Raw genomic sequence first — 23,098 nt, forward strand, 5'->3', positions numbered from 1 at the left:
ATGATTATGATTGTCCATAATTCTCTACTTTTTCTCTAAACTGACCCTTCAGGGCAAATGAGTCAGCAAAGGTCATTTCTGGGTACAGAGTCCACAGCTATGAAAGACTTCCCTCACTTCTCCATCACTCACCGTACTGGCTGACTCCTAGGGCAACACCATAGGGATGAAGCCTTGTTTTTTTATTTTTTATTTAATTTTATTTAAATTCAATGAATTAACATATAGTATATTATTAGTTTCAGAGGTAGATTACAGGGATTCATCAGTTGCATATAACACCCAGTGCTCTATTACATTTTCTTTTTCATTCATTCGGTTCTTCAGAGTTTCTCTTTGAAATTTTCTTTTAATTCAATCTGCCAACATATAGTACACCATTATTATCTGATGTAGTTTTCAATATTTCATCAGTCACATAGAACACCCAGTGCTCATCACATCACATGCCTTCCTTAATGCCTGTCATCTAGTTACCCCATCCTTCCACGCACCTCCCCTTCAACAACCCTGTTCGTTTCCCAGAGTTGAGTCTCTCATGGTTTGTTTTCCTCTCTGATTTTTCCCGATTCAGTTTCCCCTCTTTCCCTTATGATCTCTTGCACTATTTTTATATTCTACATGTGAACCAAACTGTTTGATAACTGCCTTTCTCCAATTGACTTTTTTCACTTAGCATAATACCCTCCAGTTCCATCCATGACGATGCAAATGGTAGATATTCATCCTTTCTGATGGCTGAGCAATGATATATATATATCATATATATACATATATATATGATATATATATATCTTCTTTACCCATGATCTGTCAATGGACACCAAGGCTCCTTCCACAGTGTGGCTATTGTGGACATTGCTGCTGTGAACAATGGGGTGCATGTGTCCCGGCGTTTCACTGCATCTGTATCTTTGGGGTAAATCCCCAGCAGTGCAATTGCTGGTTTGTTCCGTAGCTCTATTTTTAACTTCTTGAGGAACCTCCCTACTGTTTTCCAGAGTGACTGTACCAGTTTGCATTCCCACCAACAGTTTAATAAGGTTCTTCTTTCTCTGCAGCCTTGCCAGCATTTGTTTCCTGACTGCTAATTTTAGCCATTCTAACTGGTATATAAAGTGGTATCTCATGGTTTTGGTTTGTATTTCCCTGATGCCAAGTGATGTGGAGGATTTTTTTCATGTGTCTGTTGTCTATTTGTAGACCTATATATAGGTCTTCTTTGGAGAAATATCTATTCATGTCTTCTGACCATATCTTTTTTTTAAGATTTTATTTATTTATTCATGAGAGATACACAGAGAGAAGCAGAGACACAGGCAGAGAAGCAAGCTCCCCATGGGGAGCCCGATGCAGGACTTTATCCCAGGAACCTGGGATCACGCCCTGAGCCAAAGGCAGATGCCCAACAACTGAGGAACCCAGGCATCCCTTTCTACCTATTTCTTGACTATATTGGTTGGTTTTTTGGGTGTTGGGTTTAATAAGTTCTTTATAGATCTTGGATACTAGCCCTTTATCTAATATGTTATTTGCAAATATCTTCTCCCATTCTGTAGGTTGTCTTGTAGCTTTGTTGACAGTTTCCTTTGCTGTGCAGAAGCTTTTTATCTTGATGAAGTGCCAATAGTTCATTTTTGCTTTTGTTTCCCTTGCCTTTAGAGACGTGTCTTGCAAGAAGCTGCTGCGGCTGAGGTAAATAAAGGGTGTTGCCTGTGTTCTCCTCTAGGATTTTGATGGATTCCTGTCTCACATTTAGCTATTCTGTCCACTTTGAGTTTATCTTTGTGTCTGGTGTAAGAGAATGGTCTAGTTTCATTCCTCTGCACATGGCTGTCCAATTTTCCCAGCACCATTTGTTGAAGAGACTGTCCTTTTTCCAGTGGATAGTCTTTCCTGCTTTGTCGAATATTAGTTGAGCATAGAGTTGAGGGTCCACTTCTGGATTCTCTATTCTGTTCCATTGACCTATGTGTCTGTTTTTGTGCCAGGACCACACTGTCTTGATGATCCTTCCAAGACATCAGTTTCTAAAGCTCAAGATTGAGGGACAAAGAATTTATCCCAATGGTGAACAAAAATATAATAATGACTAAAATTTAAAGATCACTCATAAACCAAGACTTAGCCAAACTAGCTGGATTAGTCAGGTTGCGTGTGACCTCCCTTAGGGGGTATGCACAAATAGCTGGTCAATCAATAATGTCATGGCCATACTGAGGTCGGGAATCAAATGCTCGATTTGTGTAGACAAGGCCAGAGTCAGCAGGAAGCAAAAAGAAAAAAAGCAAAAGCAAAACACCTGCTAGTTTAAATGCATTCTCTCTTTATTGTGGGATAATAATTCTTAATTCTTCGTGTTATTTTCTAAAATTCTTTGTTTAGCCATAACTTTAGCAACTGTTCCAACTGACCGCAAACATTCTGGGGAACATTAATGCTTATCACACTGTGTTCTCTGGCAGCATGATATAGAAATTCATCATTTATTATCACTTAAGTCCAGATCCCCCTGGTTTAAATTGCACCTTCTACTACAACTGTAAAAAGCAAAATGTTCACAAAGAAAACTGTTGCTTCAAGGAATGTGTTTCTTTATTAATTTGGAAAAGAATCTCACATTTGGTACATTGAAGCTAGAAAATGAACTAATAACATTTTGACAGGTGTTAAGGAACACAAGTAGGCTCATTTTTATTTTCTACTAAATATCCCATGAATAGTTAATGTTATTTTGCTTTTCATATTTACTGATCACATTGGTTTTCAAAAAGACTAGCCAAAAATTTTCAAGCATGCTCTAGATTTTCCTACTATGATGAAGAATTTAAATTTGTCTTTTAAGAGTATTAAAATGGGGCAGGGTTTTTTAAATCAATATTTAAGATATCGTAGTAGTCTATGGCTCTGCCAAACTAAAAGAAAACAAATTTATAAACAGTGTTTCCAATTAAAACATAATTTCTTTAACCTAAAATATAGAATATGACTGTAGATGCATAAGTGCTAGTGGTGTTAATGCAAAAGGGATCATAGTGGAAGAGATGAGAGGTTTAGCTTAAGCTGGGCTCCTGACGCATTTTGTTTAGCAAGAAGCAGGTTTCAGTAGAATTCTGGTTGGAGAGAAGCAGTATGGTTTTGTAAGGTGGACACTTATTGCCCAGCAAACTTCAAGCCAAGGAAGGAAGCAAAAGTACTCTAAAACTGTGTTGTTTGGAGTAAAGAAATCAAGACACAAAAGCAAACAAGAAAGAAGCAGTAGAGAGTTTTTAATTGGTACAAGCCAGACCACAGCAAGTGGAGATTATTATCCACATTCTTTAAGCCAAAGAACATTCTCTCCTGAAATATTTGGATCATTGAGATCAGGTAACAAAGAATTACTGTAAAGTGTTAGTGAAAAGAGTTTTGTTTCCTCTGTTACTTAATGTTTTCTACAATAATACCTTAGTTTGAGCAACAGGAGCATATAAATATATTATAACATATGATCCCTATAGAGCTCTAAGAAAGACACTGAACCAATAAGCAAATAATACATATCGGTTTTTGTTGCAGTTTGGGTTGGGGTGGGGAACGATTTGTCTAATTTTTGCATATTATTACTCTTGCTATTTAAGAAAGGGATGCAAGTATGGCAGTTAAGAGGTGGCTCGAGTACACACCCGCCCAGAGTGTGGCACTGGGCAGTTACCTAAACTGTTTGGATGGTTTCCTCAATTCTAAGGGGGATAATAACATTACCTACCTACAGAGTTGTTGTAAGAATTAAATGAATTAATGTGTGTGGAGTACGTAGAATGGTGTCCAGTATATAGTAAGCACTCATAAACACCTATTAGTGTCATCGCTCTCTTCAACCAAGAATGAGGTTGCACACTGGAGGCATGAAGATGGCAGCAGAATAGGACCCTAAGCCCATCCATGAATACAACTAACTATTAATTCATCCTAAATACCCCAGAAATCCACCTGAAGACTGACAGAACAAACTCCTGTTCTGGGAGAGAAGAGGCCACATTGAAGAAGGTCTGAAGTGCAGAGACGTGGTTTAAGGTACAAATAGATCATGGCTGCTGTGGCGAGAAGGGAGTCATGGTAGCAGAGAAGGGTGATAGAGAGAGAGGGAAACACACAAGGGAATGCACAAGGAGAACATTTCTCCATCACCACTGGCATAGAAAGTGAGCTGAGCTGAATTTCTTGAGTATTTACAATGAGTGAGGCTTAAAGCCTGGAATTTTAAAGGTCAGCAGGCTTCAATAGACCCTAGAGGTCAATGTGTTGGTCTTGGAGAGAAGATAGGCAAAAAACCTGGGAGTAGAGAGCATGTAAACAGTAATCTGAAGAGTTCCTGGGGTGCACGAAGGGGAGAATATTTGTTCTCAGAGCACATCCCTGACAGGCAGCATTCATGGAGTCACCTCTCTGAACAAAGGAGTTGTTTGGAACCATCCCCTCCCACTGCCCCTTAGCATAAACATAGAGCCACCTGTGCGAAGCAGCAGAGGCTGGAACTGGCTACCTAACTTGCTACCCTTAGCCCCACATACCTGTGCACTGATGAAATTGCCCTTCCAGGAGACCAACACAAAATTCTGCTCACATCATGTCTCCCAATCAGAGAGTTCAGCAGGGTGTCATTTCCAGTGGAGATGGTATTTAGATCAAAGCACAACTAACTAAACTCACCACATTCAGTCCAAGGACCAAACATGGCCTGCAATAGGAAACAGAACTTCTGCAGGTGACTGGCCAGAAGGATAGAGCAGCCGAAACATAACAGCAGAGCACAGAGAGCACACACTGAAGATACTCCCTGAAGTGCCGGCCTTGGGTACTACATGATCTCTTCCTCATAAGGCCATTACTTTTAGGAGCAGGAGACATAACTGACTTTTTAAAACGCAGATACAGGCAGACTTAGACAAAATGACAAGACAGAGGAATTTATCCCAAACAAAAGAACTAAATAAGACAAGGGCCAGAGAGAGGTCTCTGGGTGACTCAGTCAGTTAAGCATCTGACTTTTGATTTCAGGTTAGATAATGATCTCGGGTTTGTAAGATTGGGCCCCACGTTGGGCTTTGCAGTCAGTGCAGAGTCTGCTTACAATTCTTTCTCTCCTTCTCCCTCTGCCCCTCCTCCTGCTCATGCACAACATCTCTCTCTCTCTCTCTCTTTCTCTCAAATAAATAAATAAATAAAATCTTTTTTAAAAGACTAGGGCCAGAGAACTAAGCAAAACAGATAAAAGTAACATGCAGATGAAGAATTTAAAGCAATGATCATAAGATCATTATAATGATCATAATGATCATTACTACAAAAATAAAAGAGTTAAAAAAGAATCAATCAGATATCAATAGTGCAATAAATGAGATTAGAAAGACATTTGATGCAATGAACAGCAAGCTGGAAGAAGCAGGGGAATGAATGAATGCTCTAGAAGACAAAGTAAGAAAAACAGTGAAGCTAAACAAAAGAGAAAATATGCAAAGCAGGAATAGACTTAGGGAATTCGGTAATTTCATCAAATGTAATAATATTCATATTATAGGAGTCTCAAAAGAAGAAGATAGGGAAAGGAGGACAGATAATTTATTTGAAGAAATACTTCCCTAATATGGGAAAGGTAGCAGATATCCAGATCCAAGAGGCACAAAAACCCCTACTAAACTCAACAAAAGCAAGTCTACACCAAGAACATTGTAATTAAATCTGTGAAATATAGTGATAAAGAAAGAAATCTTAAAAGAAGCGATGCAAAATAAGTCATTAACTCACAAGGGAAAACCCATAGGCTAGTAGGAAATTTTCAACAGAAACTTTGCAAACCAGAAGAGAGTGGTATGATATATTCAAAGTGCTGAATGGGAAAAATCTACAGCCAAGAATACTCTATCCACCAAGGTTATAATCCAAAATAGAAGGAGAGATAAACGGTTTCCCAGACAAAAACTAAAGTTCATGAGTCCTAAACCAGCCCTGCAAGAAATACACTTTCCAATCCATTTTGAGTGGAAAGGAGAGACCAAAAGTAACAATATGAAGGTAGGAAATACAAAAACTGTAAAAACGAATATTTCTTTTTTAAATATTTTATTTATTTATTCATGAGAGACATAGAGAGAGGCAGAGACATAGGCAGAGGGAGAAGCAGACTCCTTGAGGGGAGCCCAGTGTGGGACTCAATCCTGGGACTCCAGGATCATACCCTGAGCTAAAGGCAGACACTCAACTGCTGAGCCACCTAGGCATCTCAAAAACAAATATTTCTGTAAAAAAAAATTAATCAAGGAACTAACCAAAAAATGTATATAAAATATAATAACATATACAGGAAGGAGAGGACAAAAAATAGTTCATACTTAAATGATCATCAACTTAATATAGACTGATATATGCAGAAGAGGTTATATACAAATCTAATGGTAACCACATATCAAAAACCATCAGTAAACATACAAAGAATAAAGAGAAAGAAATACAAATATCTAAAGAAAATCAGCAAAATGTGAAAGACAAGAAAGGATCAGAGAAAATTTCCATAAACAACCACAAAACAAGAAATAAAATGACAATAAATTTATATCTATCAGTAATTACTTTGAATGTAAGTGGACTAAATGTTCCAGTCAAAAGACATAGGGTGTCAGAATAAATAAAAAACAAGACCCATCTATATGCTGCCTATAACAGACTCATTTTATTCATAAATACACCTGCAGATTGAAATTGAGGGGATGGAGAAATATTTATCATGCAAGTGGAAGTCAAAAGAAAGCTGCAGTAGGAATACTTATATATCAGACATACTAGACTTTAAAACAAAGACTGTAACAAGATACAAAGAAGAGTACTATATGGCAATAAAGAGCACAATCTAATGAGAAGATATAACAATCATAAGGATTTATACATCCAACATGGGAGCACACAAATACACAGAACAATTAATAACAGAAATAAAGGAATTCATTGATAATAATACAATAATAGTAGGGTACTTTGACACCCCACTTACATCAATGGACAGATATCTAAAATAAAGAAGCAAAGGCTTGGAATAACTCACTGGACCAGATGGACTTAACAGATATATTCAGAACAATCCATCCGAAAACAGCAGAATGCACATTATTTTCAGGTGCACAGGGAACATTCTCTAGAATAGGTCACATAATAGCCCCCCACCCACCAAAAACAAAAACAACAACAACAAAAAAAAAACAATTCAAGAAGATTGCATGCATCTTTTCTGACCACAACATTAGGAAACTAGAAATCAACTATATGAAGAAAAATCTGTAAAGACCACAGATACATGGAGGTTCAACACTTGCTATTAAATAATGAATGAGTCAACCAGGAAATCAAAAAAGAAATTTAAAATTACATGGAAACAAATGAAAATTAAAACAAAATGATCCAAAATCTTCAGAATGCAGCAAACTCATTCAAAGAGGGAAGTATATAGCAATACAGGCTTAACTCAGGAAGCAAAAAAAAAAAAAAAAAAAAAAAAACCTTAAATAAACATAGCCTTATACCTAAAGGGGCTAAAGGACTACAAATGAAGCCAAAAGCCAGCAGAAGGAAGGCAATAATAAGGATTAGAGCAGAAATAAATAATATAGAAACAAAAAAAAAACCCCAATACAACAGATCAATGAAATCAAGAGCTGGTTCTTTGAAAAAAATAAAATAAAATTGATAAAGTCAAACTCAACAAAAAAGAAAGAGAAAGGACCGAAATGAACAAAATCACCAATGAGAAGAAAAATAACAACCAACACCACAGAGATACAAACACTTGTAAGAGAATATTATGAAGAACTATATGGCAACAAATTGAACAACCTAGAAGGAATGGATAAATTCCTAGAAACATAAGCTACCAAAACTGAAACAGAAAGAAATAGAAGATGTAAACAGACTGATTACTGGGAAAGAAATTGAATCAGTGGGGCAAACAAAACAAAACAAAACAAAAAAATCAAACAAACACCTCCCAAAAACCAGAAATCCAGGACCAGATGGTTTTACAGGTGAATTCTACCAAAAATTTAAAGAAGAGTTGATCCCTGTTCTCAAACTATCCCCAAAAAATGGAAGGAAGGAAAACGTTCAAATTTTTTACACTGATACCAAAACCAGATAAAGACACACTGAAAAAGAGAACTACAGGACAATATCCATGATGAACACAGGTGCAAAAATCCTCAACAAAATACTAGGAAATCAAATCCAACAATACTTCTTAAAAACTCATTTACCACAAGATAATGGGATTTTCAAAGATACAGATGCAGTGAAACGCCGGGACACCTGCACCCCGATGTTTCTAGCAGCAATGGCCACGATAGCCAAACTGTGGAAGGAGCCTCGGTGTCCAACGAAAGATGAATGGATAAAGAAGATGTGGTTTATGTATACAATGGAATATTACTCAGCTATTAGAAATGACAAATACCCACCATTTGCTTCAACGTGGATGGAACTGGAGGGTATTATGCTGAGTGAAGTAAGTCAGTCGGAGAAGGACAAACATTATATGTTCTCATTCATTTGGGGAATATAAATAATAGTGAAAGGGAAAATAAGGGAAGGGAGAAGAAATGTGTGGGAAATATCAGAAAGGGAGACAGAACGTAAAGACTGCTAACTCTGGGAAACGAACTAGGGGTGGTAGAAGGGGAGGAGGGCGGGGGGTGGGAGTGAATGGGTGACGGGCACTGGGTGTTATTCTGTATGTTAGTAAATTGAACACCAATAAAAAAATAAATTTAAAAAAAAATAAAAATAAAAAAATAAAAAATAAAAAAAAAAGATAATGGGATTTGGTTGCAAGCATGGTTCAATATTCAGAAATGAATTGATGTGACACATCACATTAATAAAAGAAATCATTAGATACAGAAAAAACATTTGACAAAGTACAACATCCGTTCTTGATAAAAACCGTTGACAAAGTAGGTTAAGAGGAAACATACCTCAACATAATAAACTCCATATATGAAAAACCCACAACTAATATTATCTTCAATGGGGAAAAATTGAGAGCATTTTCCCTAAGGTCAGGAACAAGATAGGGATGTCCACTCTCACCCCCATTATTTAACATAGTAGTGGAAGACCTTGTCACAGCAATCAGGAAACAAAAAGAATTAAAAGGCATCCAAATTGGCAAAGAAGAAGTAAAACTTTCACTATTTACTAATGACATGATATTATACATAGAAAGACCTAAAACTCTACAACAATAACAACAAAAACTACTAGGACAGTAAAGTCACAGGACACAAAATCAAGGTATAGAAATCAGTTGCATTTCTATACACCAACAATGAAGCAGCAGAAAGACAAAGTAAGGAATCAATCCCATTTACAATTGCACCAAAAACAATGATACCTAGGAACAAACCTACCCAAAGAGGTGAAAAGCCTCTACTCTGAAAATTAAAAGACACTAATGAAAGAAACTGAAGATGATACAAAAAATGGAAAGGCATTCCATGCTCATGAATTGGAAAAGCAAATATTGTTAAAATGTCTATGTCACCCAAAGCAATCCACACATATAATGCAATTCTCATCAATATACCAACAGCATTTTTCATAGAACTAGAACAAACAACCCTAAAATTTGTATGGAACCACAAAGACCCTAAATAGACAAAACAATCTTGAAAAAGAAAAGCAAAGCTGGAGGCATCATAATTCTAGACTTCAAGTTATATTACAAAGTGGTAGTGATAAAAACAGTATGGTACTGGCACAAAAACAGACACATCGATCAATAGAACAAAATAGAAAACACAGAAGTAAACTTACAATACATGGTCAATTAACCTTTGACAAAGCACGAAGGAATATCCAATAGGAAACAGCCTCTTCAACAAATGGTATTAGGAAAACTGGACAGCGACATGCAAAAGAATGGGCCACTCTCTTATATTATACACAAAAATAAATTCAAAATGGGATAATGACCTAAATGTGAGACAAGAAATCATTAAAATCCTAGAAGAGAACACAGGAAGTGACTTCTTTGTCATTGGTCATAGCAACTTCTTTCTAGATATGTTTCCTGAGGCAAGGGGAACAAATAAATAGTAAACTATTGGGACTTCATCAAAATAAAAAGCTTCTGCACAATGAAGGAAACAATCAACAAAACTAAAAGGAAAGCTACAGAATGGGAAAAAATAATTGCAAATGACATATCTGGTAAAGGGTTTGTATCCAAAATATAAAAGTCAACACCAAAATAATTATAATAATCCAGTTAAAAATGGACAGAAGACATGAATAGACATTTTTCCAAAGAAAACATACAGATGGCCAACAGACACATGAAAAGATGCTCATCATCACTCATCATCAGGGAAATACAAACCAAAACTGCTATAAGATATTACCTCACATCTGTAAAAATCAATGGCATAACTAAAATCAACAACACAAGAAACAACAGGTGTTGATGAGGATAGGGAACCCTCTTCCACTATTGGTAGGAATGCAAAGTAATGCAACTACTCTGGAAAACAGTGTGGAGTTTCCTCAAAAAGTTAAAAATAGAACTATCCTATGATCCAGCAATCACACTACTGGGTTTTCACCCAAATAATAAGAATACTAATTGCAAGAATACATGCTCTCCTATGTTTAAGGCAGCATTATTTACAAGTTATGTAAACAACCCAAGAGTCCATTGATTGATCAATGGATAAAAAAGATGTGCTATATATACACAATGGAATATTACTTAGACATAAAAAAATAATGAAATCATGCCATTTGCAATTTCTTGGATGGATTTAGAGAAAAAAGTGAAATAGATAAAGACAAATACCATATGATTTCACTCATATGTGGAATTTAAGAAAAAAAAAGAAGCAAAGGGACAAAAAAGAGAGAGAGAAGTAAACCAAGAAATGGACTCTTAACTATGGAGAACAAATCAGTGGTTAGGGGAATGGAGGTGGGGGTGGGGATGTGTTCAATAGGTGATGAGTATGAAGGACTACACTTGCTGTGATGAGCATGTGGTGATGTATGGAACTTCTGAATCACTATATCATACACCTAAAAATAATATTACACTGTATGTTAACTAACTGGAATTTAAATATTTTTTTTAAAAAATGGGGTTGCACTCCACCTGTAAACCCTACCAACCAGATTGGCAGCAATTCGTGAATCCACATGAACAATGGCTGACTGATGGCCTCTTGAAGATGACTCCATAGACCACACTATTTCAAATTCAAATTTCTATTCACGTTCGGTAGCCTCCTCGGATTTATAGGGTTGACAGGAACAGATTATCAATGTCCATTGACTGAAGTTGGGTTTCAGAACCACCTCTTCCTAAGAAGTACCAGAATCTCTTTCACCATTTCTTTTTTTCTTTATCAGTTCTACCATCAAATGCATTCAAGATTGAAAATGCATAATACCAAATCTGATTAAACTGGCTCTGGATAGGGTATCAAGTAGGAAGATCTTGAGCTTACCAGGTCCCACAGACACACCAAAATCTATTCTGTATATATAACAGCTATCTCTGAAAACAAACTGAGTTGACTAGCAGAACAGATCATACAAACTAAGGATACAAAGAGAAAGCCACATTGAGATAGGTGGGAGTGGCAGACATGTGGGTTAGTCAGTGCCCATACATCCAGGATGGTAACTCACAAGTGGGAAGGCTATCAAAGCCAGAGAAGCCCCTCCTGAGGAACAATGAGTCCAAACCCCACAACGGGCTCTACAGTCCAAGAAACCTGCACTGAGTAGATGAGCCTCTATAACATCTGTCTTTGAAACTATAGAGCTTATGTCTGGAAAATGTAGAGGGCAATAGGAAATGGAGACTTGATGCCCATGATTTCACTTGCTCTGAGACTCAGCACAGAGACAGAAGTTTGAAAAACACCTGAGTTATACACAGAGATCTGTTGACGAATATTAGGGTTGTGCCAGACAGCAGGGACCTGTTGCAACATTCCCCAAGGACAGAAGCAATGATGGGCACTCATTTTTTTCTAGCTGGCCTAGCACTGGTACCTGCTGTGCTAGCACTGCTCATCCTGACCCATAATTCCCCTGTGGACTTGCCCCATCTAACCCAGCTGCCAGATCTAGGCCCCTGCCAAATGGCTCACTGCCCTACCAGTCTCAGCAGACAACCTCAGCCTGCCCCAGAGCCCATCCCGAGTGGCTCATGGCCCCACCACACCTGGTGGATGCCATCAGGCTTCTCCCAAGTGGCTCCCTGCCCTACCAGTCCAGCAAGTACCCTCAGCAAGCAACAGAGCCGCTCCAAGCACCCCCATCCAGGGAAGGCAGCACTGAACACCAGAATGTCTACAGAAGTCTCAGTCAGATTTCACAGCAAGCTGTACCAGAAGCCTGTCCCATTCACCAGTGCGCTCACAGGAGTCCAGCTAGAAGGGCCAAAGACCAACTCTGCTTACCAGCATGCTTGCAGCAGCCATGGCAAAACATTGCAGGCAGCCCTGCCCGGGACAGCCACACACACCAGTGAGTCTGCACTGTGTGATCCAGCCACAACAAGAGGGTACACGCAGCCCACACAAGGGTCAGTCATAGGGCACCTGGATCAAGTGATCAGGAGAATTTGAGCTACTAAGCCTCACAGGTGACCTTCTGCATAAAGTCAATCTTTTAAGGCTAGGGATCATAATTAATCAGTCATAACTGATCTACTGAATACATAGAAATTACCAAAGAGTTAGACAAAATAAGGAAATAGCAGAATATCTTCCAAGCAAAAGGATAACAAAACCTCAGAAAAAGAGGTAAAGGTAACCTGACATTGAAAACAGATATTCAAGTTCAGGAACCACAGTGCCCTAAGCAAAATGAACTCAGAGGGAGCCATACCAAGACAAATTATAATCAAAGTGTGAACAGTTAAAGATAAAGAGAGACTCTTAAAAGCAGCAAAAGAAAAACAACTAGTTATATAAAAAGGATCCTCCGTAAGACTATAAGCTGATTTTTCAGCAGACACTGCAAGCCAAAAGGGAGTGACATGATATATTCTAAGTGATGAAATGAAAAAACCTACAACAAAGAATACTGTACCCAGAAAGGTCATTACTCAGAATTGAAAGAGAAATTTTCCAGACAAGAAAAAGCTAAAGAATTTCATCACCACTAAAATAATCTTATAAGAAATGTTGAAGGGACTTCCTTAAACAGAAAAGAAAAGGCCATGATTAAAATAAGAAAATTATGAAAGAAAAAAATCTCACTGGTAAAAATAAACATAGAGTAAAGTAGTGGATCAACCATCTGCATAACTAGTATGTAGATTAAAACAGAAAAGTTATACAATCATTTAGATCTACAATAATTATTCAGGTATAGACAAAATAGTAAGATGTAAAATATAACATCAAAAACATAAAGCAAGGGGGATAAAAATGTAGCACTTTTAGAATGCACTAGAACTTAAGCAACCATTAACTTAAAATAGACTGCTATATGCTATATACATAGAATTTTATGTGTGAACTTCATGGGAACCACAAACCAAATATCAATAATAGATACACAAAAGGCAAAGATAAAGGAATATAAGCACAACACTAAGGAAAGTCACCAAATCACAACAGACGAGAGCAAGGAAAAAAAAGAAAGAACAGAGAAGAACTACAAAAACAACCAGAAAACAATCAACAAATGGCAAAAGTACATATCTATAAATAATTACTTTAAATGTAAATGGACTAAATGTTCCAATCCAAAAACATAGTATCACTAGATGGATAAACAAAACAATACCATGTATACTATGTACAGGAGACTCACTTCAGATAAAAAAACACACGGCCACTGAGAGTGAAGGAATGGAAAATGTATTCCATGCACATTGAGACAGAAAGTTGGGGTAGCAATATTTATATCAGACTAAAGAGACTTTAAACCAAAGACTGTAATTAGAGACAAAAAAGAACTTTACATTATGATAAAGGGATCAATCCAACAAAAGGATGTAACATTTGTAAATATCTATCCACCCCACATAGGGACACCTAAATAAATGAAGCAAATATTAACAGACATAAAGGGAGAGATTTACAGTAATATAATAATAACAGGTGACCTTAACAACCCACTTACATCAATAGATAAATGATCCAGACAGAAAATCAATAAGGAAACGTTGGCCTTAAACAATCCATTAGACCAGGTGGACTTACATATACAGAGCATTCCCTCTAAAAATATCAGAATTCACATTTTTTCAAGTGTACATAGAACATTCTCCAGAATAGACCACAAAACAAGTACCAGTAAATTTAAGAAGATTGGAATTATATCAAGCGTTTTTTCTGGCCACAATGGTATGAAACTAGAAATCAATTACAAGAAGAAAGCAAATATGTGAAGACTAAACAACATGCTAACTTAACAACAAATGTGTTAATGAGAAAAATCAAAGAGGAAATCAAAAAATACCTTGAGACAGATGAAAATGGAAACACAACAGTTCAAAATCTATGGGATACAGCAAAAGCAGCTCTAAGAGGAAAGTTTATAGGAATACAAGCCTACCTCAAGAAACAAGAAAAATCTCTAACAGTCCATCCTTAGACCTAAAAAACATAGAAAAAGAAAAACAAAGCCCACAGTTAGTAGAAGTAAGGAAATAATAAAGACAAACAAAACCGATAAATCTTTAGCTAGACTCATCAAGAAAAAAAAAGAATACTCAAATAATGCCAGAAGTGAAAAAAGGAGACATTACAACTGATAGCAAAAAAATACTAAGGATATAAGAGACTACTATGAATGACTACATGCCAAAAAGGGAGATAACCTAGAGGAAATGGATATATTACTAGAAATGTACAATCTTCCAAGACTGAATCAAGAAGAGATTTTAAAAAAACTGAACAAACTGATAACTAGTAATGAGATTGAATCAGTAATTTAAAAAACTCCCAACATCAAAACACTCTTCATAGATGAATTCTACCAAACATTTAAAGAAGAATTAATACTTATTCTTCTCAAATGATCCCAAAAAATTGAAGAGGAAAGAATGCTTCCAAACTCATCCTACGGGGCCAGTATTATCCTGATACCAAAACCAAAGACACTACAAAGAAAGAAAATTACAAGCCAACATCTCTGATGAACATGAATTAACGCAGAAATACTCAATACTCAACAAAATATTAGCAAACCAATTTCAATTGTAGAGTGAGGGGATCATACACCATGACAAAGTGGGATTTATTCCAAGGATGTAAGAATGGTTCATCACCCACAAATCAGCCAATGTGACATATCACCTTACAAAAAGGAAGATAAACATGATATGATCATCTCAATACATGCAGAGAAAGCATCTTATCAAATTCAACATTCATTTATGACTAAAAACTCCCAACAAAGTGGGTATAGAAGAGAATGCCATATCACAAACCCACATTTAATGTCATATTCAAAACTTTTCCCCCAAGATCAGATACCACAAAACAAAAATGCCCAGTCCTGTCACTATTATTGAACATAGTACTGAGAATCCTAGTTATAGCAATGAGAGAAGAAATAGAAATAGAAGGCATCCAAATTGAAAAAGTAGTAAAATTGTCACTATTTACAGATGATATTACATATATAACCCTAAAGACTCCACCCAAAAATATTAGAACTAATAAATTAATTCAGTAATGTTGTAGGATACAAAATTAATATACATAAATCTGTGGCATCTGTATGTATTAATAAACAATCAGAAAGTGAAATTAAGAAATAAAATATTCATACTAGAAAGCGGCCCAGTTTCATTCTCTTACATGTAGCTGTCCAGTATTCCCAATACCATTTATTAAAGAAGTTTTCTTTATATTTTTTTTACACTTTATATTCTTGCTTCCTTTGTCAAAGATTCATTGATCATATAAGAATGATTTTGTTTCTGGACTCTGTTCTGTGTTCATTGACTTATGTGTCTTTTCTGTGTCAGTGCCATAGTGTTTTTGTTATTATCATTTTGTTGTACAGTTTGAAATTAGAAAGCGTGATATCTCCAGCGTGATATCTCCAGCTTTGTTCTTGTTCAAGATTGCTTTGGCTATTTGAGGTCTTTTGTATTTATATACAAATTTTAAGGTTCTTTGTTCTAGTTCTGTGAAAATTGCCGTTGGATATTGCCGTTGGTATTTTGATAGAGTTGCATTAATATCCAAAATATATAAAGAACTCACATAACTCAATATGAAAAATGATCTAATTAAAAAATAGGCAGATGACCTGAATAGACATTTCTCCAAAGAAGAAATATAGAGGGTCAAAAGACACATGGAAAACTGCTCAACGTCACTAATCATCAGGATAATACAAATCAAAACCACAATGAGATATCACCTCACATCTCACAGAATGGCTAGTGTCAAAAAAACAAGAAATAACAAAAGTTAGCAAGGATGTGAACAAAAAGGAAAACCAGCACTGTTGAAGGGAATATAAAATGATGCCACCACTATGGGAAACACTATGAAATTTTCTCAAAAAATTAATAGTACTGTCATATGATCCAGCAGTTCCACTCTTGGTATTTATCTGAAGAAAATGAAAACTCTAATTTGAAAAGACATATGCACATCCTATGTTCACTGCAGCATTATTTATAATAGCCAAGATATGGAAGCAACCTGAGTGGCATCACTAGATGAATGGAGACAGAAAGAGAGGGTGCTACATCTTTATAAGAAATAGGCTCACCCTATTATATAGGCTGAGGAGTTTCAAGATCTACAGTCCTCAAGCTGAGGCCCAGGAGAGATGATGGTATAGTTTCAATCAGAGAGTCTACAGCCTCAGGAAGCCTGGGTGGCTCCGCGGTTGAGCACCTCCCTTCGGCCCAGGCCATGATCCTGGCATCCCAGGATCGAGTCCCACATCAGGCTCCCTGCATGGAGCCTGCTTCTCCCTCTGCCTGTGTCTCTGCCTCTGCCTCTCTCTGTGTGTCTCTCATGAATAAATAAATAAAATGTTAAAAAAAAAAAAAGCCTACAGCCTCAAGACCCAAGAAGAGCTGATGTTTCTTTTTGAGTCCAATGACCCATCTCAGCAGTCAGGCAGACAGAGCTCCCTCTTACTCACTGGAGGATTTTTGTTCTATGTGGGCCTTCACCATATTGGATGAGGCCTGCTGGGGAAGGCAACTTGCTTCAATCGGTCTACTGATCCAAGTATTATTCTCCCCCAAAGCACCCTCACAGACACCCAGAATAATGTTTGACCAAATGTAGGGCACCTGAGACCAGTCAAGTTGACACACAACTTGACACACATCATTGGCCCCATCCTTTCCAACATACATAGATACATGAGTGCACGCTGACAGCATAGAGACTTCCCAGGCCTACTAGGGGAAGCTAGGATGACTGAGCATCCTGGTTTGCCTGGGGCTGAGGGATACGACTGGACACTGGTCTCTCAGTCCCAGGCAAACAGGACAAGGTGGTCATCCTAGGTAGAACCCTATCAGCTGCTACCACCTGTCACTCCACTTCTCTCTCTCTCTCTCTTTTCTAAGATTTTATTTATTTATTCATGAGACACAGAGAGAGAGGGAGAGAGGCAGAGACACGGGCAGAAGGAGAAGCAGGCTCCATGCAGGGACCCCGATGCAGGACTCGATCCCAGGACTCCAGGATCATGCCCTGGGCCAAAGGGAGGTACTAAACCGCTGAGCCACCCAGGGATCCCCCTCCACTTCTCTCTTCACATCAACCTACCTAACTCAAAAACTTCCACCTTAACACTTGACCTCTGACCTCAGTCCTTTGTAAGAAAATTCCTTCCTTTCCAGGAGAAACCTCACTATAATATAGTAACGTATGCTTTGTGGACTTTTGATCAAAAGCTACACTCCTAGATGCACTCTCCCTGGGACCACCCTAAAGCATGGCAGCTGGCTTCCCACACACTCAAGTGAAGGAGAATTAAGCTCCGTCCCTTGAAGGGAAAAGTGTAAAAAATCTATGATCATGCCTTTAAAACCACCACCTTGGCAAAGGCAAACTTGACACATTTCTTAAAACTGCCTGTGTCCAACCATCTGAAAACACAATCAGTAAAAATTCCACAAGCTCTCAGCAGAAGAAGACTTCTCAAAGTTGTTCAATTATGATTTCCTCATCCCCTTCTGTTTGAGGGAAACTGGACCCTTCTGGTGCCATAATTGAACTCCAACACCTTGGAATTATTGGAGTTCTCCAGAAATACCACTCCTGTGAGTTCTATCTTTGAAATAGAAATAATAACATGTATTTTGGGATCGGTACATCAATACTTGCCATTAAGCCAGTAGCTGTAGGGTCAGGCAGTGACCCAAAAGACAAACAGTGAAATAGAAAGGACCTAAACATCTCATTTATTCATTGAATCCAGCCACCACCTTCCAATCAAAGAAGGGTAGTTGTGTGCTTTCCTGTTTCTACACATGCCTTTCATTTGTTTTACTTCTTCTTCTTTTTTTTTTTTTCCATTTCAATCCATTTCATTTAATCTATCTCACACACAGTTGGATTCATGAGGATGGGGCATGGAGAGAGGAGAGGACAAGGACAATCTTTGTTTTTATCTCTGAAGTCAGAATTCCATTAACAATGTTTTTCTCATAGAGAAGTTAAGATGAGAATCCAGTAAACTGTTTTATTTAAATTACTGCACCATCATATTTTGTTGAAGCAATAGAGCTTTTAAAAGATAATGTGACTTAGCTTTTATTTTATTTAGACTATTTAGCAACTAGTCTATAATATATATATAATATAATATATGTCGCTATATATTCTTTAGGTGGCCTGGTGGTTTTTACCTCTGACCTCCAGCAAGTACTACAAACAAGAAAAGATTCTGAAGAATCAATCAAGCTTTCTGCCGAGGCAGAGTAACACCTTTGTCTTAACCACTAGCCGGAGAAATGAAGCACATTATCAATCTACATGAAAACATCAACGATACAGCAAGAAATAATTCAGACTGTCCTCATGTGGTTTTGCCGGAAGAGATATTTTTTATAATATCCATCATCGGGGTTTTGGAAAATCTGATGGTCCTTCTAGCTGTGATCAAGAATAAGAATCTGCAGTCACCCATGTACTTTTTCATTTGCAGCCTGGCCATTTCTGATATGATGGGCAGCTTGTATAAGATCCTTGAAAATATCCTGATCGTGTTCAGAAACATGGGTTATCTCAAGCCTCGGGGCAATTTTGAGACCACAGCGGATGACATTATGGACTCCCTGTTCATCCTCTCCCTCCTTGGTTCCATTTTCAGCCTGTCTGTGATAGCAGCTGACCGCTACTTTACAATCTTCCACGCTCTGCAGTACCACAGCATTGTGACCATGCGCCGAGCCATCGTTGTCCTGACGGTCATCTGGACAGGCTGCACAGGTGGTGCCATTACCATGGTTATCTTCTCTCATCACGTCCCCACAGTGATCACCTTCACGTCGCTGTTCCCTCTGATGTTGGTCTTTATCCTGTGCCTTTATGTGCACATGTTCTTGCTTGCCCGTTCCCACGCCAGGAAGATCTTGACGCTTCCCAGAGCCAACATGAAAGGGGCCATCACACTGACCATCCTGCTTGGAGTCTTCATCTTCTGTTGGGCTCCCTTTGTCCTTCATGTTCTGTTGATGACATTTTGCCCAAATAACCCTTACTGCGCCTGCTACATGTCCCTCTTCCAGGTGAACGGCATGTTGATCATGTGCAATGCGGTCATTGACCCCTTTATATATGCCTTCAGGAGCCCTGAGCTCAGGGAGGCATTTAAGAAGATGGTCTTCTGCAGTAGGTCCTAGTGGAATTATTGGTCCCTGATTTTAGAAGCAACAGGGATAATTTTGTCAAGTAACAGAATAACATGACACACCAACAAATGCTCATGCTTCCCCGCGGTCCGTCCTTTCCTTAATGTGCGCAAGGGTTATCCCACTAACTAGTGTTTGTAATAGCTTAGTCCTGTGTGAAGAGTCTTGCCGTAGGTTACAACTTTTATGACCACAGAGAGAAAACAATGCATGAAAAAGAATGACCGACTACAAAGCACAGATGGCAATATAAACATATAAATCTAAGAGTTTTTGCACTAAGGTAAAAACTTGCTCTTCTATAGATATCTAGCAAGCCTGTTGCTGAGATTGCCTTCCTAGGCTGGAGGGGGTTGTAATCAGTTTCTAGAAGTTAAAGCGCCAGGACGGATGCTCAGGGCACAAGCTACAACGTGTTTGTAAGCAAGTGAAAGGTGCCAATAAATTACTGCAACTATCCAGCATAGCCACACAGAATCCCTGCCCTCCCCCCTCCTTCCTGCCTGCTTGCTTTACTGTATTCCACCTTAAATCTTTTTTTCAATCTTTTGGAGCCCAACACGGGGCTTGAACTCATGACCCTGAGGCCAAAATCTGAGCTGAGATCAAGAGTCAGACATCCAAAGGACTGAGTCATTTGAGACGGTGCCCCATCTCAAATCTTTTTGGAAGTAGGCAGGGCATAAATTATCAATGTCAAATAAGCGGCTCTGAGTGTCCAATAATAAAGGAAACTTCTCTGTTAGCCCTCTTTGCTCATGGAGTATCCCACTGGCCTTAAAATCCTTTCCTGTTAAAACTCTCATGATTCAGAAGCATAAATTTCAGAGGAGGAAATAAAAATTTAATACATGACCATGTGGAAATAAATAAAGGCCAGAGGAAAAATGTGACTATTTGTTTTTTTTTTGTTTTTTTTTTAAATAAACTTATTTTTTATTGGTGTTCAATTTACCAACATACAGAATAACACCCAGTGCTCATCCCGTCAAGTGCCCCCCTCAGTGCCCGTCACCCATTCATCCCCACCCCCCCGCCCTCCTCCCCTTCCACCACCCCTAGTTCGTTTTTGAAGAAAGCATAACCATTCTTTGTGCATGTGTCTAAATGTAGGGGTAAAAGAAGAGACTAAAAACCCCAATATATATTGTGTAGAATGATTAGAGTGTGTGAGTTCACCTCACCTTGTGACTACGGGAGAAACCAAAACGGAAACACCACTTCAAGAACAGTGCTAGTATGGAGACCCAGGCCAGAGACTGATGAAAAACCTTTTAACTCCTTCCACAGATGAGTCTAAGAGGCAGATGCAGTCACTGGAAAGTTTCATTCTACTGTCAGCCACAGGAAAGGTGCCAGATATTGAGAAGCAGCATCCCCGGTGACAATATAGAAATAAAATTGGCAAGTTCATCCATTTTTTAATAGCTAAAGATAAAGCTTAAAAAAGAAGCAAATTCTGACCATAAGCCCTTGCTGAGTTGGAGAGTGATTTAAAGGGATGAGTGATGAGAGAGAGGCAAGTAAGGTCTTTAAATTCACCGAGCAGGTCTGCGTGGGACCCACGGAGAGTGGCTGAGTCTTCTGGAAGAGGCAATGCTTGATCGTCAAGGGAGTTTTCCCTGAGCTGCTGAGAGGAGGAGCCAGCCACAAATAGGACTTCTTGCCTGGTAGTGGTAAGGGACAGGTGGGGGGGGGGCTAGGTAGGGAGAGAGAGGTAGGGGGCTCCGTGGTCAGGCTCACAAGAATCCCCAAAATGCAGAAATGTAAGGAAACCGAGATAAGACAACAAAGCCGACCATCCTCCCTAGGTGCTGGGGTGGGGGCGGAGGTGTCTTTTTTTTTATGACTGTCACCTATGAACATCAAAGAATAACCAGACCCTAAAAAGAAGTAAGTCATTAAAGATGCTATCACCAGTCCTTACTCAAACCGAGATTTCCAGGCAGGTTTCCAGACAGCATTCATCACGGATTCGAGATGGAACCTGAAGTATGTCTTGTCCTCTGTGTTCTGTAGAAATCCTTCCTTGGTTACTTCTTGCCAAATGGACAATATTACTCGAATGTATGTTAACTTGGATTTCTTGATAATTAAGACACTAGATGGAAGCTTATTTTTCATAAAATCTAAAGCACAACCCTATAAGTGATTTTTAAGTGTTATTTCTATCGTTAAAAGAATAATGTATAGAATATTTTTTTCTGTGATTGAATTGAGTGTTCTCAATAAAATGTAGACTTTCTTTGATGTTGTGTGTCCTGTGATACCATAGAGGTGAGTAGTGCAATTTAACAACCGTCATAAATAGTCCCAAAGTACTGTGCGTGTTGAATTCTGCTTTGTTAGTAACTTTGCCATCCCCTCATCACTCCCAAGCTCTCAGCTGTTACATCCGTCCTCAAAGGAAATCACCTAGAAATTCCTTCACCTCTCACTGTCTTTCATTTGTTACGTTTAATCTGAGAAACAAAATCAAGAAGGCTAGAAGGCAAAATATAAAGGCTGAGTGCCAACTCAGAGACATTGTCAATTCTAGTCCTTAGCATCTTCAAATCAGTTCAAGTTTTTTTTTTTTTTAAGATTTTATTTATTTGTTCATGGTGAGAGAGAGACAGAGACACAGAGAGGGAGAGACACAAGCAGAGGGAGAAGCAGGCTCCATGCAGGGAGCCCGACATGGGACTTGATCCCGGATCCCCAGGATCACACCCTAAACCACTGAGCCACCTGGGCTGCCCAAGTTCAAGGTTTTTAATACTTATAATTACTGGGGGTGTGGTTTCCTACCCTATCTTTCTATGTAATTCAAACAAAAACAATATCAAACTGCATACATTTGAGTAAGAAAGATCAACATGGCTCAGATTTTTCCCATGATGATCCCTTCAGTTCTTTTATTTTTATCAAATTTTTAAACTGCTTTGCTGATACCATTGATGAGGAGCAAAAGGAAAGCTGAGGGCAAAGCACAAGCTAACACCACACAACCCTCCTTCCCAGGTGAGATTTTTTTTTTAAACTTAAATTCAATTAGCCAACATATCGTACATCAGTAGTTGCAGATGTAGAGTTCAATAACTCAACAGTTGCATATAACCCAGTGCTCATCATATCACATGCCATCCTGAACGCCCATCACCAAATTGCCCCTCTCCCTTCCAAAGACCGTCAGTTTGTTTCCTACAGTTCAGAGTCTCTTGTGGTTTGTCTCCC

General features: G+C 38.3%; 1 protein-coding gene across 4 annotated transcripts in view; it reads left to right on the forward strand.

The window, feature by feature from the left end:
* MC2R (melanocortin 2 receptor) overlaps window positions 1-22,132 on the forward strand; it is a 40,788-nt gene extending 18,656 nt beyond the window's left edge. The window contains exons 2-4 of one of the 4 annotated variants that reach the window (XM_077892968.1): window positions 1,663-1,695; window positions 3,965-4,056; window positions 18,859-22,132. In XM_077892968.1, the coding sequence (XP_077749094.1) occupies window positions 18,983-19,873 (891 nt within the window). In that variant the 5' untranslated portion in view covers window positions 1,663-1,695; window positions 3,965-4,056; window positions 18,859-18,982 and the 3' untranslated portion in view covers window positions 19,874-22,132. The remainder of the gene's footprint in view (window positions 1-1,662; window positions 1,696-3,964; window positions 4,057-18,858) is intronic. The other 3 variants (XM_077892959.1, XM_077892973.1, XM_077892982.1) reach the window with 3 other exon arrangements.
* The last annotated feature ends 966 nt before the right edge of the window (window positions 22,133-23,098 follow it).

The sequence above is a fragment of the Canis aureus genome, chromosome 1, assembly GCF_053574225.1.
Source record: "Canis aureus isolate CA01 chromosome 1, VMU_Caureus_v.1.0, whole genome shotgun sequence".
Taxonomy (NCBI): Eukaryota; Metazoa; Chordata; class Mammalia; order Carnivora; family Canidae; genus Canis; species Canis aureus.